At 37.3% G+C, this 13786-nt stretch overlaps 5 protein-coding genes and 1 non-coding gene across 6 annotated transcripts; 3 read left to right on the top strand and 3 right to left on the bottom strand.

Moving 5' to 3' along the window:
- The first annotated feature begins 157 nt into the window (after nt 1-157).
- Nucleotides 158-230, top strand: EV154DRAFT_t41. Its single transcript has one exon. It is a non-coding gene; the product is annotated as a tRNA-Arg (tRNA).
- Nucleotides 231-1462: 1232 nt separating this feature from the next.
- EV154DRAFT_561419 (uncharacterized protein) lies at nt 1463-2629 on the top strand (the record flags this gene model as incomplete). Its single annotated transcript, XM_051605671.1, has 5 exons — nt 1463-1503; nt 1562-1705; nt 1758-1815; nt 1888-2071; nt 2367-2629. The coding sequence occupies 5 exons, from the start codon at nt 1463-1465 to the stop codon at nt 2627-2629; spliced, it is 690 nt and encodes a 229-aa protein (XP_051459841.1).
- Nucleotides 2630-2942: 313 nt separating this feature from the next.
- Nucleotides 2943-6785, bottom strand: EV154DRAFT_501985 (mediator complex subunit Med5-domain-containing protein). The gene is made up of 6 exons (XM_051600757.1): nt 6697-6785; nt 6584-6641; nt 5326-6533; nt 4907-5275; nt 3535-4840; nt 2943-3475 (listed from the first exon to the last, which is right to left on the bottom strand). Exons 1-6 carry the CDS (start codon nt 6763-6765, stop codon nt 3051-3053), a joined length of 3435 nt encoding a protein of 1144 aa, XP_051459840.1. The 5' UTR covers nt 6766-6785; the 3' UTR covers nt 2943-3050.
- A 1477-nt stretch (nt 6786-8262) lies between these two features.
- Nucleotides 8263-10540, top strand: EV154DRAFT_549986 (uncharacterized protein; the record flags this gene model as incomplete). Its single annotated transcript, XM_051604900.1, has 4 exons — nt 8263-8660; nt 8723-8748; nt 8810-10406; nt 10474-10540. The coding sequence occupies 4 exons, from the start codon at nt 8263-8265 to the stop codon at nt 10490-10492; spliced, it is 2040 nt and encodes a 679-aa protein (XP_051459839.1). The 3' UTR covers nt 10493-10540.
- On the bottom strand, nt 10541-12059 carry EV154DRAFT_501982 (UAA transporter). The gene is made up of 7 exons (XM_051600756.1): nt 11898-12059; nt 11825-11841; nt 11506-11770; nt 11360-11447; nt 11159-11302; nt 10883-11103; nt 10541-10827 (listed from the first exon to the last, which is right to left on the bottom strand). The coding sequence occupies exons 1-7, from the start codon at nt 12017-12019 to the stop codon at nt 10605-10607; spliced, it is 1080 nt and encodes a 359-aa protein (XP_051459838.1). The 5' UTR covers nt 12020-12059; the 3' UTR covers nt 10541-10604.
- Nucleotides 12060-13094, bottom strand: EV154DRAFT_501979 (uncharacterized protein). Its single transcript, XM_051600755.1, has 3 exons — nt 12679-13094; nt 12576-12609; nt 12060-12520 (listed from the first exon to the last, which is right to left on the bottom strand). The coding sequence occupies exons 1-3, from the start codon at nt 13001-13003 to the stop codon at nt 12238-12240; spliced, it is 642 nt and encodes a 213-aa protein (XP_051459837.1). The 5' UTR covers nt 13004-13094; the 3' UTR covers nt 12060-12237.
- Between the last annotated feature and the right edge of the window lie 692 nt (nt 13095-13786).

Genomic DNA, 13786 nt, shown 5'->3' with positions numbered 1-13786 from the left:
TGTAAAATTTCATCGTGACTTAGTGAAATGTTAAAAAATCAATGGCATTTTAACCAATCATATTTCTGCCAGGTGATTTTCACGTGACTTTGATTACGTAATACATACAATAAAATTTAATGATTAATTTTTATTTGTAGTTCAAAATATCATATGAGGGGCTATGGCCCAATGGATAAGGCGTCTGACTACGAATCAGGAGATTCCAGGTTCGACCCCTGGTAGCCTCATATATCTTTTGATTTTTGTGCTGATGATGCAGTGTATATAGATATGTTTGTTGTTTCTCCGGAAATTTTTTTAAACAGAGACAGAGTGAAAAATACAAAGTTGGCAAAATATTCTTTTAGACTGTACTCATATCCAATATACCATTTCTAATGCGCATGTTCCAGCGGGCCAGACAAAGTATAGAAGGTATAAAGGCCCAATAATAGCTCTCTGTCTTTTTGCGTTCCATCAAAGATTTTGTAATGGGGGTTGCTAGTTTGCTTCGAAGTGTAAAGCATTCAATGTTTTCAATAAAATTTCATGTATTAGTATAGATATCTTGACAAAATTATTATTGGATGTTCGTGAATTTAGTTAATAAGCAAAGTTATCTGCGCTTCTAGTTTCATAATAAGCCCCTATTTCTATTATAAGTAAAGGCCAAAACTTATAGGTGATCAAATGATCAATTGCCTCATCCTGACATAATAAACAGCTCTTGTTTATAAATAAAACACACTTTTCTTCCATTTTTTTTTCCTTCTTTTTTATGAGAGTATCAAATATTGTAAGAAGGTTAGCTAATAATAAGGACTTTTGCTTTTAAGAAAGTGCTAAAATATAACTGCGAACTATCTATTTTTTTTTATTTATAAAGGAAAACATATGTTCCACCTTTTGGGGGAGATGGGGATACTATAGCTGCGGCTAGTCATCAGTATATGGTGGGAACTTTTCAAGTTGGGGTCTCAGCTTTAGGCTGATGCTGATGTAGGTCACATATTTTTTTTTTACAATCTTGATTGAATACTGATATTAACCAAAGCCTGATTTATAATGATAAAAGATGCAAAAAGACACCTCGTAAATGTATGTGACGAAGGTGTTTTCTTTTCTTTAGGCGTATCTGTAGGCTTCACAGTAAAACAGCGCTTTTCTTTGCTGTCGGTACATCACAGAGACCCTCCTGTTTGATGTAATTATCGTCGAAATACCAATTTTTACGATGTAAATGAAAGAAAATTATTTAAGAACTTTAGTGAAGAATGTAAGACTAATTAATTATATCACGCTTCAGTATTAGATCAAACATTAGGCCACTTTAAAAAGCCGAAACTTGGCCATACCTGCTTCAAATGTGGTCTCACAAAATGACCACATTCTGCCAAGGCTTAAGCAAGTAGAGACATTGGCCACGAATAACATAAAAAAAGCATACTGTCTATGTTTAAGGCTTCAATTAGAATATGCAATGACAGCAGACGAGCAATACTTTGAAGTCTATGCCTTTGTGTATGTATACGCGAATTTTTGGGAATTGAAGTTTCTAACCCTTACGTTTTTCGTTTAGCCTTAAGAAGATGAAAGAAGCACCCATGATTTTAAATGCTGCAAGCAAAGAGCAGTTTTCAGAGGGGGATTACGTCGTCAAACTCTGGTCAAGGATTTTTTCTGCCGTATTTGATGATAGTGAGGAAGGCATCTTTTGCAAGTGGTATGTTAGTCATGACTACAAGATGTATGAATAGTATTAACAGATTATTTAGGGGTGATACTGTCTCTGTAGGCTCTAATGCTCATAGCATATTAAGCTGGGCGCACACTGTAATTTGCTGAGCACACACAATATTTAGCTGGGCACACACGATACTTGGCTGTGCGGAAAAAAGTTCCCAGGATGGTAACGCTTCTGCAATTGGCGACAAGGTTGATTTATGGGTATGTACCTCATCTCCTTCTGGCAAGACGTTTGATTTGATCAATATCAAACTTGCTAAGGACACCAGCAGCACCAAGTTTCATGCCAATCACAGAAAATGGTCTATTATTTCCAAGAGGCATCCCTGGACCGCATATAGTGGTCCACTGTTTACAGGCGGCGTTCCTGGACCGCATTTAGTGGTCCACTGTTTATAAGCGGTGTTTCTGGACCGCATATTGTAGTCCACTGTTTACAAGCGGCGTCTCCTGACCGCGTGAATCCAAGGTTAACGCCGACTTTTTTTGCCGCAATGACTTCATGAAGCCAAGGGAGAAAAGAAACCTTTCTGTCCCGTGCATTCAAATTGGTGGTGTTGAGGGTCAAATCTCGGAAATAAAACTCATCGATAACGGTCTTTATTAATGCTCGGGGGTTGTGATTCTTGGTGTTGAAGCAATGCTTGGTGGCGGTGTTGCTCAAGGTAATAATTATGTTGCATCGCACTCGGGTTCATTACGTCTTCCCTCGTCCCAAGTAGACTTATGGAATCTAAGGATGTTGCTTCGAAGGCTGTACACCATTAAATCGCAAGTATTAGGAATGAAAGCTACAGTCAAGACCATTGAACACAGGGAAAAGGCATTTAAAAAATCGATGGAGGAAAAACAAAACAAGACCAGATCGCTGACACCCCAGTTGTGCTCAAATTTCCAATGAAAGGCAATCAAGATTTTGTGGATATATTTGGTACAGCCGGATGTCTCCTCGAACAACTCTACCGGGCATCCAAAGTAACAACATGGTGGACCGGCAAAAGTTCCAATCCTTTAAAAACAATAACTATGTATCTCGAAAAGAGACTAGTGGTTTACTCATTAAGTTTACTATATTACTTTTGCAATTCATATCAATAAACAATCATATTTAACTTGAGTAATCTAAGGCTTAAGCTACGTTAAATGGCCATGGTATTAAAAACATCAATTGGAAGTGTGAGTAAGATGTCAGAACACTTTTATTACTGCTGCCATTTTTAATGGTGGGATAACATCCGAACATGCTACTTTTTTATTTATAATTTATGTACAGTGCGCAGGAAAAAAAAGAAAAAATGAAAGCCGTAGGGGTGGGGAATAAATTAGATAAAAGCGTTCGGCCATATTTCTTCAATCACAGGATTGCTCATCAGACCCTTGATGAATCCTCTCCAGACCGCACTTTTGGTAGTCTCGTTATCCCATTGAGCAAACCTTGTTCCTTCCTTCATTTGATCTTCATCTTGAGTTTCTTTTTTGTTTGTTTGACTATCAATCACTAACGCAGCAAAAAACCATTTACCCAGTTTTTTCACAGAGTCAATACGGTCATGCATCAAAACGAGACAGTCACTAGTGAATACACCTAATGTTTGACCTTGAAAGAAGGACATATTCTGAGCTGCACATTCATCAAGCATGGAAGGCAGAATGTCTTGTAGTAAACAACGGAGTAGGTTGTAACAGCTGTTGTGAGTATTGACAGAATAAAGTAAAGGTGTTGTAATCAAACAGGAGCCCAGTTCAGCTATAAATCATATTGAATGATTAGTCAAAACATCTTGTAAAACTATATATCGCTTTTACCAGCTCTGACAGCCCCACCACTTTTACCGGCCTCCAATACCTGGTCTACAATCATACTAACAAACCAATGCCCCCCACCAATTTCTAACACGGTTTCAAATAAAGACATATCGAGATAGTGGGAAACGACTTGCTGTTTGGAGCTATCATTTTTATCCCACAAGGTATTTGGATCAGCATCGACATCACTCATAAACATGGATCTTCCACTTTTGACGATGTATTTAAACATGAGCTCGGCTTTCTCAAACAAAGTGTTGGGCGTGACATTAGTTGTAACAGTTTCGGTATGAAGCATAGAGTGGTCTTCAGTCAGCTTGTCCATCTTATTGTTAGTCATAATAAATTGAGTTAATTCGGACATGCCTTTAGCCAAGGCAACGTTTTTTTCTTCTTCTTCTTTAGTCAAAAACACACTTTCTTGACGCTTAAATTCCAACAGTGATTCTAAAGAGCCCAAGACCGGATGAAGACTTATTTCACGAGGTAAGGCAATATCTGACATGATCAATTGGCAAAGACAGGTCAACGCAATACCAGATTGGCCACTGAGTAACTCTTCGCAGACGATCAAGATAATACCAGACAATGTAAAATCCAAAGATTTCTTTTGAAAGTATGAGATCATACCAGTGAAAGATTCGGTCTCCATCTGTTGTGAGGCATAAAGGATGATGCAGCGTTGAATAATGGTGGGCACTATCATCAACAAATCTTGAGGTTTCGAGTTTAGTAGCAAATCATCTGAAAGTCCATCTCCGCCGGCCAAAGCGTTCATCCAGCGGTTGATAAAAGGTTCGATACTGGGATCCTGTATGTCTATCCCGTAAATCATTGGACCCTGTGTGAAAAATTGGTAAACAAACCCTTCCTTATCTGCAAACACCTTATTCATGTCTCGATATAGTTTGAATCGTTTCACGACAGACACTGTCAAATTCCAAATTTTTCCAAATTTATTGTATAGTAATTGTACACCTTCCAAATCATCCTCAGATGCGCTATTATCCAAAGTATTGTCAGATGGGCTCCAATGATTACACATGCTTTCTAAGGGGCCAATGAGTTCTTGGGGCGTGTAAAGTTGAAGTATTAAATCGACGCTGCAGGGACATTCAGATAATGCATCACATATATTGGACAAGGCAAAAAAATCGTTTTGGGCAGCCTTTTCTTTTAATAAGACCAGTATGAAACTCACTACTTTCCTCAAATGAATTGTAGAGATGAGGCCAATATGGAGTAATTCAGTGAGACCAGAAAATGTAACATCAGCTCCAATCGTTTTAAATCGTTGATCAATGTTCTATTTGTGTATGTAAATTCGGTTAATACGTTTCTCCTTTTTTTGTCGTCGTTTCTTGTTTCTTACTTGGTCAATGATGAGGACATTATTATCGGGTTCAGTTTCCATACTAGACTTCTTTTTTAAAAGCTCTATAGCAATGGCTGGACGAACAAAGCCATAATGTTCACACACTTGTACAATATTTGTGAAAATATCATTGTTACTGATAGCCCGAACTGATTTTGTCACAGTGATGGTATTTAAATCCATATCATCATCCATAATATCCATTAAATCGTCCTCTTCATCTTGTCCAAATGCGATGCGCTCTACTAACATGGATGACATGGAGTCCGGTGCATAAAATTCAGTACAGCAACCAGGTGGACTGCATGCGTTGACTAAACCTGTAAATGCCTTTAATTCCTTCAAAGATGATTCTAACGAGTTCATCTACCAATTTGTTAGATTCGATTCATAATTTTTTTAAAATAATTTTGTACCTCGTATTCGTCTAGTTCTTGGGGTTCTTGCTTTTTTTGTAGCTTTGATAATAAAAACGGCAATTTAACAAGTACAAGACTTTTCCATAATAATCTGTTGGTAGCAGCTACCGAGTTACAGCTCTTGTTTTCTCTCAGATCGGTATCTTCTTCGGGAGGACCTTTGCAACTTGTATTTAAGGAAGCTTCACGTAATCCCGTTAAAGCAGTTAACCAGAGTTCGAGATAAAATGATTCATCAAATGATCCTTTAATTGTTTGAAGCTTCAACAAGTGATCCACGATATAATCGTCGTCTAAAGAAGGTCTAATTTGCACCATGTGGTACAATAACCCCATTAAACCAGCGCTTGGCATAGCTCTTGCTGTTCCCTCGTCCTCTAGTTCATGGTATTTCATATGCACCGCCATTTTTCTCTCGAGGTCCCTATCTGTGAGTCTTTGGATGAGCAAAACTAACTTTTGAATGGTGGTGTTTTGCGTGGCGATGGGACATTTCGCTTGTTTTAGTTCTAATTTCGCTTGACATTGAATCCAAGGTTCATGATCGACTTCCAACCCTGCTTGACGCCGTTGATTATTGCGAACCTGGAAAATACGTTTAGCGTTTTTTTTCTCGATCAGGGTCATCATGATTTGAGCAGCTAAAGCAGCATTTTCGACCTGGATCAATGTCTTTTCTTTATTGTTGCAAGGAGTTTCGTTGGATTCCTTCATGTCTGTGTCTTCTATATGTTGTGTATTATCCATGTCGAGTGTGGCATCGGGATCGTTATAAGAGAGTTGAGAAGCCATGGAGAACTGTGAGTCAAAATTGGATTGTGAGTTTTGAAATGATACGGCTGATGTGAGAGTGGTTTGGGACATGTCAATGGCATGCTCGTAAAAATCGGGGTAAATGCCGATGGCGACGATATGAGACAGCATTTTAAAAGTATCGCTTATGATGTCTACCCAAAGGTTGTCATTACCTTGTTGTAGGTCGATGACGATATCGTCGGCATTAAAGTTGGTTAATAAGGTGGAGAGTAGCTTAAGAATAAAGGACCATTGATAAGGGTGACGACTGGCTGTTGTTTCTCCAAATGGGATTAAGTGAGTAATAAATGTCTGCTTTGAAATAATTGTTTGTGCGGCTAATGTCAAGTAAGATTCCAATAAAGGATCTGACACACGGTAGAAGGAAAAGATGGACCTAAACAATAACTCTGATAAAAGAACTGAGCATCTACCATGTTTATAATTAATTCAAGTTTACCACAAATTTCTGCTTCCTGATCGCCTGTCTCAAGACATTCCTTTGTTGGAACAATCCACTACAGAAGAGAAAATGAGTCACTTGCATGTCACTTCGGTAAAGAAAATCTTTACTTGTTCACTTGTAAGACGATTTAAATAGGCATATCGAAGTACTGTTTCGAGTTTATTGGTTGGGCTCATATTTTACTTTACAAGGTTTAGAAAAAAGGGCAACTTTTAATTTTTCTTTTTTCGCGTTCTTTTAGGCTCTCAAAAACATTTTTTTTTTTTTAGAAATTTGTGTAATGTCTTTATCTTCCAGACTTTAAAATTTAATCACTCATTCGAATTTTGCAGCTAGAATGGACCATCGCATAGAAAAAGTCTAAGACGAATTGCTTAAATGATACTTACTACACTGATTTAAATTTTATTTTACTACTATCTCCCTTTCACCATTATTCGCAGTGTATGCAGACCATTTATTCTATATTAAACCTTCTGTATTGATTGTTTTCATATATTATTGCTACATTAACTTGCAGTGGCAATTAGGTTACATACGCACACTCTTCAGACTGTTTGCAAAGAAAAACTCATGAGCTCAAATATATGGCGATGTCTACAAGTCAATTGTAGAGTAAGTTGTTGTGAATTATTGTATTGAGCCGTATGCTCACTATACAGTAATTTGTCAGTTGTATCTTGAGATAATACGAAATAGCAAAAGGCAAATGATCAAATCATAATTGGTCAGTAGCATTATTTAGAACAGAATCAGTCATTTTTTATCAAACACAATTAGGAATTCTTATGATGGGTAAGGGTCATAATTCTTTTATTGAGTATAAGTTTTCTTTATTAAACATTAAAATCGAGAGTATTAAAGATAGGTCTCACTGTAACAATATTCTGTAACGAAACATCGCATTTTCTATTTTATGCTGCTTATAGTAGACTCAGGCGGTGAAAATCACATTGATTGTGTTCAAAGAGCTTTACAAAATAAATCAAAAGGGCTAACAATTATAGGGTAACACAGAAAATATGGATTTCGTTTTGAGCTTGCTTTAAAATAGCGTGTGACACATTCAATAAAGAGATGCCCTTCAGAGCACATGGACTATTGAAGAAAAAAAGGCAAGTATGCTGTGTATGGCCTACGCACCAAAAATATACAATCATTCATAGAATCCACAAGTGTGGCTAAATTACGGTTCAATAAAATGATGCATTGTAAGAACTATTGGTATTTATGGCACCAAAGGAATCTAATATCTGTAAATAAGCAAGACTTCTAATAAGTGTAATCTGATGATTTTGAAAGTTCTCAAAGTAGAAGAAATGAATTGTTTATCGCCGTGTGTATTTTTCCTTTCCACTTTGCTTTTCGGAAACGGGTTGTGAGAACGACATAAGTTTAATTGGTCTAGAAAAAGAAAAAATCCTGATCACTATTCGTTGTTCAAATCAGGCCAGAATTCCTGCATTGACAACAAAAGAATAGTGCTGATGTTCGCACGAAAAACTATGTTCTCAGGTACATTAACGTGGTCCACGCAGCCTAATACGGGCAGCCAGTGCGAGAGAATTTACAGTTGTATGAATCACATGATAATATCTAGCGGTGTGCCAAAAGAAAAAAAAAACTTGTATATAAAGGTAAAAACCCTGAAACACAAACCTCTTTATTTTATAATGCCAGTTGCTACATTTTCAGTACCTATTTCAGAAGCAAAAGCAGGAGAAGGTCCTATTCGCAGGTCGATTCTTTCTCCCAATGCCTTACTTACACAACCCGCCAAAGGTGTCGACACCCTTTATGAAGTCATGCAATATGCCAACACTTCTTTCAAAGATCGCAAAGGCTTTGGTTACCGTCTTTTACAGGACACCATCACAACAAAGAAACAAGTGACAAAAGTTGTCAATGGAAAAGAAATAAAAGAGGAAAAGACTTGGACTTTCTTTCAATTGAGTGAATACCATCATTACACGTACGGTCAAGCTGCTGAATTCACCAAACAAATTGGTGCTGGTTTACGTTACCTAGGTTTAAAACGAGGTGATAAAGTACAAATCTCGGCTTCCACTAGGTATAATATCTCATTCTACAAAAGTCCCCTCTTACTAATTTTTCTATTTATTTATTATCTAGTGTTGAATGGATGCTTGTAGCTCATGGTACGATAGATTTATTAGTGAATCGCGCGAGAAAATAATATAAAACTGACGTTTAATTTAGGGGCATTTACACAAGCATTGACCATTGTTACAGCATACGATACATTGGGCTCAGAAGGCCTTCAACATGCCATTTCAGAGTCCGAGGCAAGTCTTTGCTTTGTAAACGGTGATCAATTACCGATTCTTACCAAGATCTTGAGTGGATGTGGCAGTGTTGATTCGATTGTATACCGTGGTGAAGCCAATATCGAAGACATTGAATCATTAAGAACAAATCCACAAATCAAACACATTGTTTCATACGAGGAGTTACTGAAATTGGGACAAGAGAATCCTGTGGAAGTAGTGAAGCCTACGGCCAGTGATTTATGTTGCATCATGTATACGAGCGGAAGTACGGGTAACCCCAAGGGAGTAATGTTAACGCATAGAAATGCCGTGGCGGCGATTGCTGGTGTATGTCGTATGCTTCAGCATCTTTTGGAACCCAACGATACGATGATGGCATATTTACCTCTTGCACATGTGCTTGAATTCCTGGTGGAAAACCTCTGTATCTTTTTAGGTGTCGGTTTAGGCTATGGTTCGATCCGTACGTTAACAGATGTTTCCGTAAAGAACTGCAAGGGTGATCTTCAAGAATTTGGTCCCACCATCATGACAGGTGTACCTCAAGTATGGGAAACTATTCGAAAGACAGTTTTATCCAAGGTCATTGAGCGTGGTCCTCGTATCCAAAAGATTTTCATGGGTGCGTTGGCACTAAAAAAGTTTTTGAAAAGTCATGATTTAGGCACAGCTGTGGTGGATAAAGTCGTGTTTAAAAACGTCAAGTTACAGTTAGGTGGTCGTTTGCGTTATTGTCTTTCGGGTGGTGCACCCGTGTCCGCTGAAACACAAGAGTTCTTGTCTTTGGCAGCTTGTCCTATTTTACAAGGCTATGGTATGACAGAATCTGTGGGCATGTGTGCTATTATGGCACCAGAACAATGGGCCTTATGTGAAGTAGGTGCGCCTGTACCTTGTGTCGAAGTTAAATTAGTCGATCAACCTGAAGTAGGCTACCTCCATACCAACTTACCCCGTGCTCAAGGCGAGATTTGGATCCGTGGTCCTAGTATTACTTCAGGATACTATAAACAACCCGAACTCAGCAAAGAAGCCTTGTCAGATGATGGATGGCTTCGAACAGGCGATATTGGTGAATGGACCGAACGAGGCACATTATCCATTATTGATCGATTAAAAAATCTGGTAAAGTTAAGCAATGGTGAATACATCGCGTTAGAAAAACTTGAGAGTTGTTACAAATCGTGCACACTTGTTGAGAATATGTGTATTTATGCGGACTCAATGTACCCTAAACCTGTTGCTTTGATGGTTTCACTTGAACCTGTGCTTCGTAGTTATCTCGCTTCACAAGGCGTCGAAAACGCAGATTGGGACCAGTTGTGTGAGAGTAAAGAAGCACGCAGGATAATCTTACAGGTATTGCAGGAACAAGCCAAAAAGTCCGGTCTAAGCGGTGCAGAAATCATTTCGGACGTTTGGATCTGCAAGGATCTTTGGACACCCGAAATGAACTTATTGACGGCCGCCCAAAAGTTGAAGCGTAAGGAGATTAACAAGGCATATGAGACTGAATTGAAAGCTATGTAAGTGATAAGACTATTAAAGTTCGAAGTATACGGCACTGATTTCTTTTAATTTTTGCACATTTAGGATATCTAAGCAGAAGTAGCTTTAATTTGAAATAAAAAATTTTAACTTAAATTTTTTGTATCGGGCGTCATGGGTTTGAGCGTCAAAAAATGTTTAATAAATGGGAAATATATAATAAATTATGCACACATCTACTCTTTCTTTTCGACAGGTTTTTTCATACTTGCACGAGAGTAAATTAAGGTTCCAAAAAATACAAGAGCAGATCCAATTTTTGCTCCAAATCCAAAATCATTTTGGAAATACAGAATGGAAAAGATCAAGGATGTAAACTTACGCAAGTTTAACACCAAGTTCAAGGTTAAAGAGGTAGCCACCGATGTCATACGATTCACACCAGCAATACACACATATCTAAATCAGAGATATATTAGAAGTTATTATTTGTTGTACATATTTATCCACTTACTGAGTCACGACGTTCATGAATAAAAATGCCCATAATTTATGAACTTGGAAAGCACCCAAGATGGACATGATGGGTTCCGGTACTAAATCTGCAACTGCTCCCATCACAGGTATTTGTTCCAAAATAACCGAAACAGGCTGCAAGGGCGATAAATTGTAGGCCGTCACTTGATTTGATAAATCCCGGTAAAAGAACAGGAAAAAAGGCAAAGCCAAGAAATGCTACACGGTGGATGTCAATGCTGCCCGTTAAAACAACCCCAATAATAATACTTACAGTATAAAATAATCCTTCTCTCCATTGTTTGCCGTACTTTTTATAAGTTACTTCCTGGAATAAACCCATACCGGCTGATAATATCATAGCAATTGTCAACAATAAAATACCTGTAAAGAATTCCGTGGTGTTCCCTTCATCACGCTATTTCTATAGGTTAATAAAAAATTAGGCCAATTAAAAAAAAAAAAAAAAACTCACGGAAACTTGACTGGATGCATTGTCTAAAGTAGCCCAAATCACACCTGCAGTGACCAAAAGTACACCGACCACTTGATCAAGTGAATACCTGGTACAAAGCATGAATACACAGGCACACATACATAAACACACACAATAATATTTACCTTTTTTTCAGGATCAATGCACCCAGGAGCATATTTACGATTAATCCTCCACTTCTAAAGATGATATGTAACGGCACTGAAATATTAAAGCCCAAAGCTAAGTTGTTTAAGACGGAAACAATAAAAAAGATGGTGACAAGAATGAACCAATTGAAGATGGGAACCACGGTGGGTTTGAGTTTGGGTCCGTACTTTCCCCATGTGACGTGATATCGAAGACCTTCAAGAGCTACAAACGCAAATTGTCCAAATGTGATAAGTTGGCCTAAGAAGGAGTTAAAATCAGCGCGATAAAAATTACTATTGTATATTCACGAACCACTCTTGGGTGCATCACTATGTAATGTAAATTAGTGTTGTCCCATTAGGAGTTGTTTTGGTAATTTACTTACTTTACCAAGACTTCGAGAGAAAAGACATTACTGCAACAGCCACCAAAAATTAAGGATAAAATCATTGGCAAATCTGAAGCTATAAGCTGTGTCAGAGCCCCTAAAAAAGCGGGATTGTCCATTTTTTTCTTTTTTGCGGTAAGGTAAAAACAGAAAAAAAAGGGGGAGAAAGCATACACATGAAAAAAAAAGGACGGATTTATATATGAGTTTTAAATTAAAACGTCACTATCAACAAAAAAAAAAAAAATAGAAGGGGGGCCGATATTTATCCAACAGCGGCTCTATTTCACCGACAAAAAGAGAGAACGGCATGAAAGAAAGGTAAAAACACGGACATTCAATATCTGTTGGATGAGGTTGCCATGGTTTCTATTGTTCCTGGATTTTTCAATTTTCGCAAGGTGACACTAATCCGTGTACCTCGTTCGATCGTTTGATCGTCTATTTGATCAGATAACTGCTCCTCAATCCCATGCTCCCAGAGGAACCTAGCATCACGTGAAAGAGACAGGATGTCGCCAGGACATAATAGTATTCTCTTGGTAACATTATCAGATGCACGTTTCATAGTCATGACGCATGACGATAGTAAAGATAAGATTAAAATGCCATCCTCAAATCTATTAAAATTATTAATTCAATATAAAAATTAAGGGTTCTTCTTGCAGTTTAAACCTTAATAAATCAACATGACTACATATACCCTGACCTAATCTAATGGGTTATTTCTTTTCTTATTTTTTTTTGGCGTACAAACAGTTTTTATCATGCAAAAAACCTTTTTTATACAGGTTTAAAATGGCTTGATCGAATAAGGGCTCTCGATTTAAAATTTGCGTATCAAACAAACTTGGATATGTATGGAGCACCAAATTACTTATCTGACTAAGATAAGCAGGTAACTCTCCAAAACACATGGCTTGGTTATTGTCACCGGTAAAATAGCCTCGTTGGATTATCTCGTGTGTCATGCTCATTTGAGCTTCATGCCCAAGAGCTTTTCGAATTAAGCATAACCCTGGAATGTCTTCGAATGTAGTAATCCCGTTATCAATGCACGAATCATTGTCATCGTCACTACCAAATAAATCCTTCCAGTCCATTTACTGCAATTTTTTAGAATTGAAAAAGAATGATAAATAAAAAAAAAACTTTAAATGATCAGCCACACCAGAAAAAAAAAAAACTTTACTTTATGAATGAAAGGTGGCTAAATCGACCCAAAAACTTTAATCAAAGTTTGCTTTGATAAATTTTTCTCAAAGCTCAAAGTACTTATGTCCTGAACTGATGTTGTGTCCGAATACATAGTATATGTTTGACATAGACATAAAAAAAAAAAAAACGGAAACATTCACGTTAGTTTTGAGCATATCTGAATACCTACATATTTTGTTTTTATACTTTTGTCATCTACGCATGGAAAAAACAAAAGAGAGGCATTGCTTTTAATAATAAAGGACTCGTCTATGATTTTGTAACTGAGAAAATATCCAATCGTATTTTAGATGAAGGTCAAGGTACAATAAAATACATTGAATTTGTGTTCGCACCTTCAACCTATACTAGCGTGGCATCCCTAACAGTGGCGCTTAAAATCCGTTTTTTCGGTTAAATAGGCGCAAAATAAAAGTTTTTTTCCACCAAAAAAAAAAAAAAATTGGGTGTACGAAATATGATGCTTTGTTTGACTCGTCTTTGTCATAATTGAAAATATTGCTTATTTTATTGAAAAGGAAAAGGACCCGGTTTTGTTGTCAAAGATCGACTTTTTTTTTAAAAACTTTAAAAAACTCGTACTCTACTGAAATCTTAAAGTTTTGAGAAAAAACACTTCAAGACCAATGCTGGGGGTTCATGTAACTGCACTTTAAGCCAAATGCTAC

Source organism: Mucor mucedo, assembly GCF_025094135.1.
Source record: "Mucor mucedo strain NRRL 3635 chromosome Unknown EV154scaffold_25, whole genome shotgun sequence".
NCBI lineage: Eukaryota > Fungi > Mucoromycota > Mucoromycetes > Mucorales > Mucoraceae > Mucor > Mucor mucedo.
The sequence above is the reverse complement of the archived record's forward strand: the minus strand, read 5'-3'. Positions and strand labels throughout refer to the sequence as shown.

Coding starts and splice junctions, on each gene's coding strand:
- EV154DRAFT_501979 (XM_051600755.1), bottom strand. CDS start 13,003: ATGGACTGGAAGGATTTATTTGGTAGTGACGATGACAATGATTCGTGC. Junction 12,610..12,678: donor TTTAAACCTGTATAAAAAAG/GTTTTTTGCATG, acceptor CCATTAGATTAG/GTCAGGGTATATGTAGTCAT. Junction 12,521..12,575: donor AGTCATGTTGATTTATTAAG/GTTTAAACTGCA, acceptor TAATTTTAATAG/ATTTGAGGATGGCATTTTAA.
- EV154DRAFT_501985 (XM_051600757.1), bottom strand. CDS start 6,765: ATGAGCCCAACCAATAAACTCGAAACAGTACTTCGATATGCCTATTTA. Junction 5,276..5,325: donor AAGAACTAGACGAATACGAG/GTACAAAATTAT, acceptor ACAAATTGGTAG/ATGAACTCGTTAGAATCATC. Junction 4,841..4,906: donor ATGTCCTCATCATTGACCAA/GTAAGAAACAAG, acceptor ATACACAAATAG/AACATTGATCAACGATTTAA.
- EV154DRAFT_501982 (XM_051600756.1), bottom strand. CDS start 12,019: ATGGACAATCCCGCTTTTTTAGGGGCTCTGACACAGCTTATAGCTTCA. Junction 11,303..11,359: donor ATGCATCCAGTCAAGTTTCC/GTGAGTTTTTTT, acceptor CTATAGAAATAG/CGTGATGAAGGGAACACCAC. Junction 10,828..10,882: donor TTCATGAACGTCGTGACTCA/GTAAGTGGATAA, acceptor TCTCTGATTTAG/ATATGTGTGTATTGCTGGTG.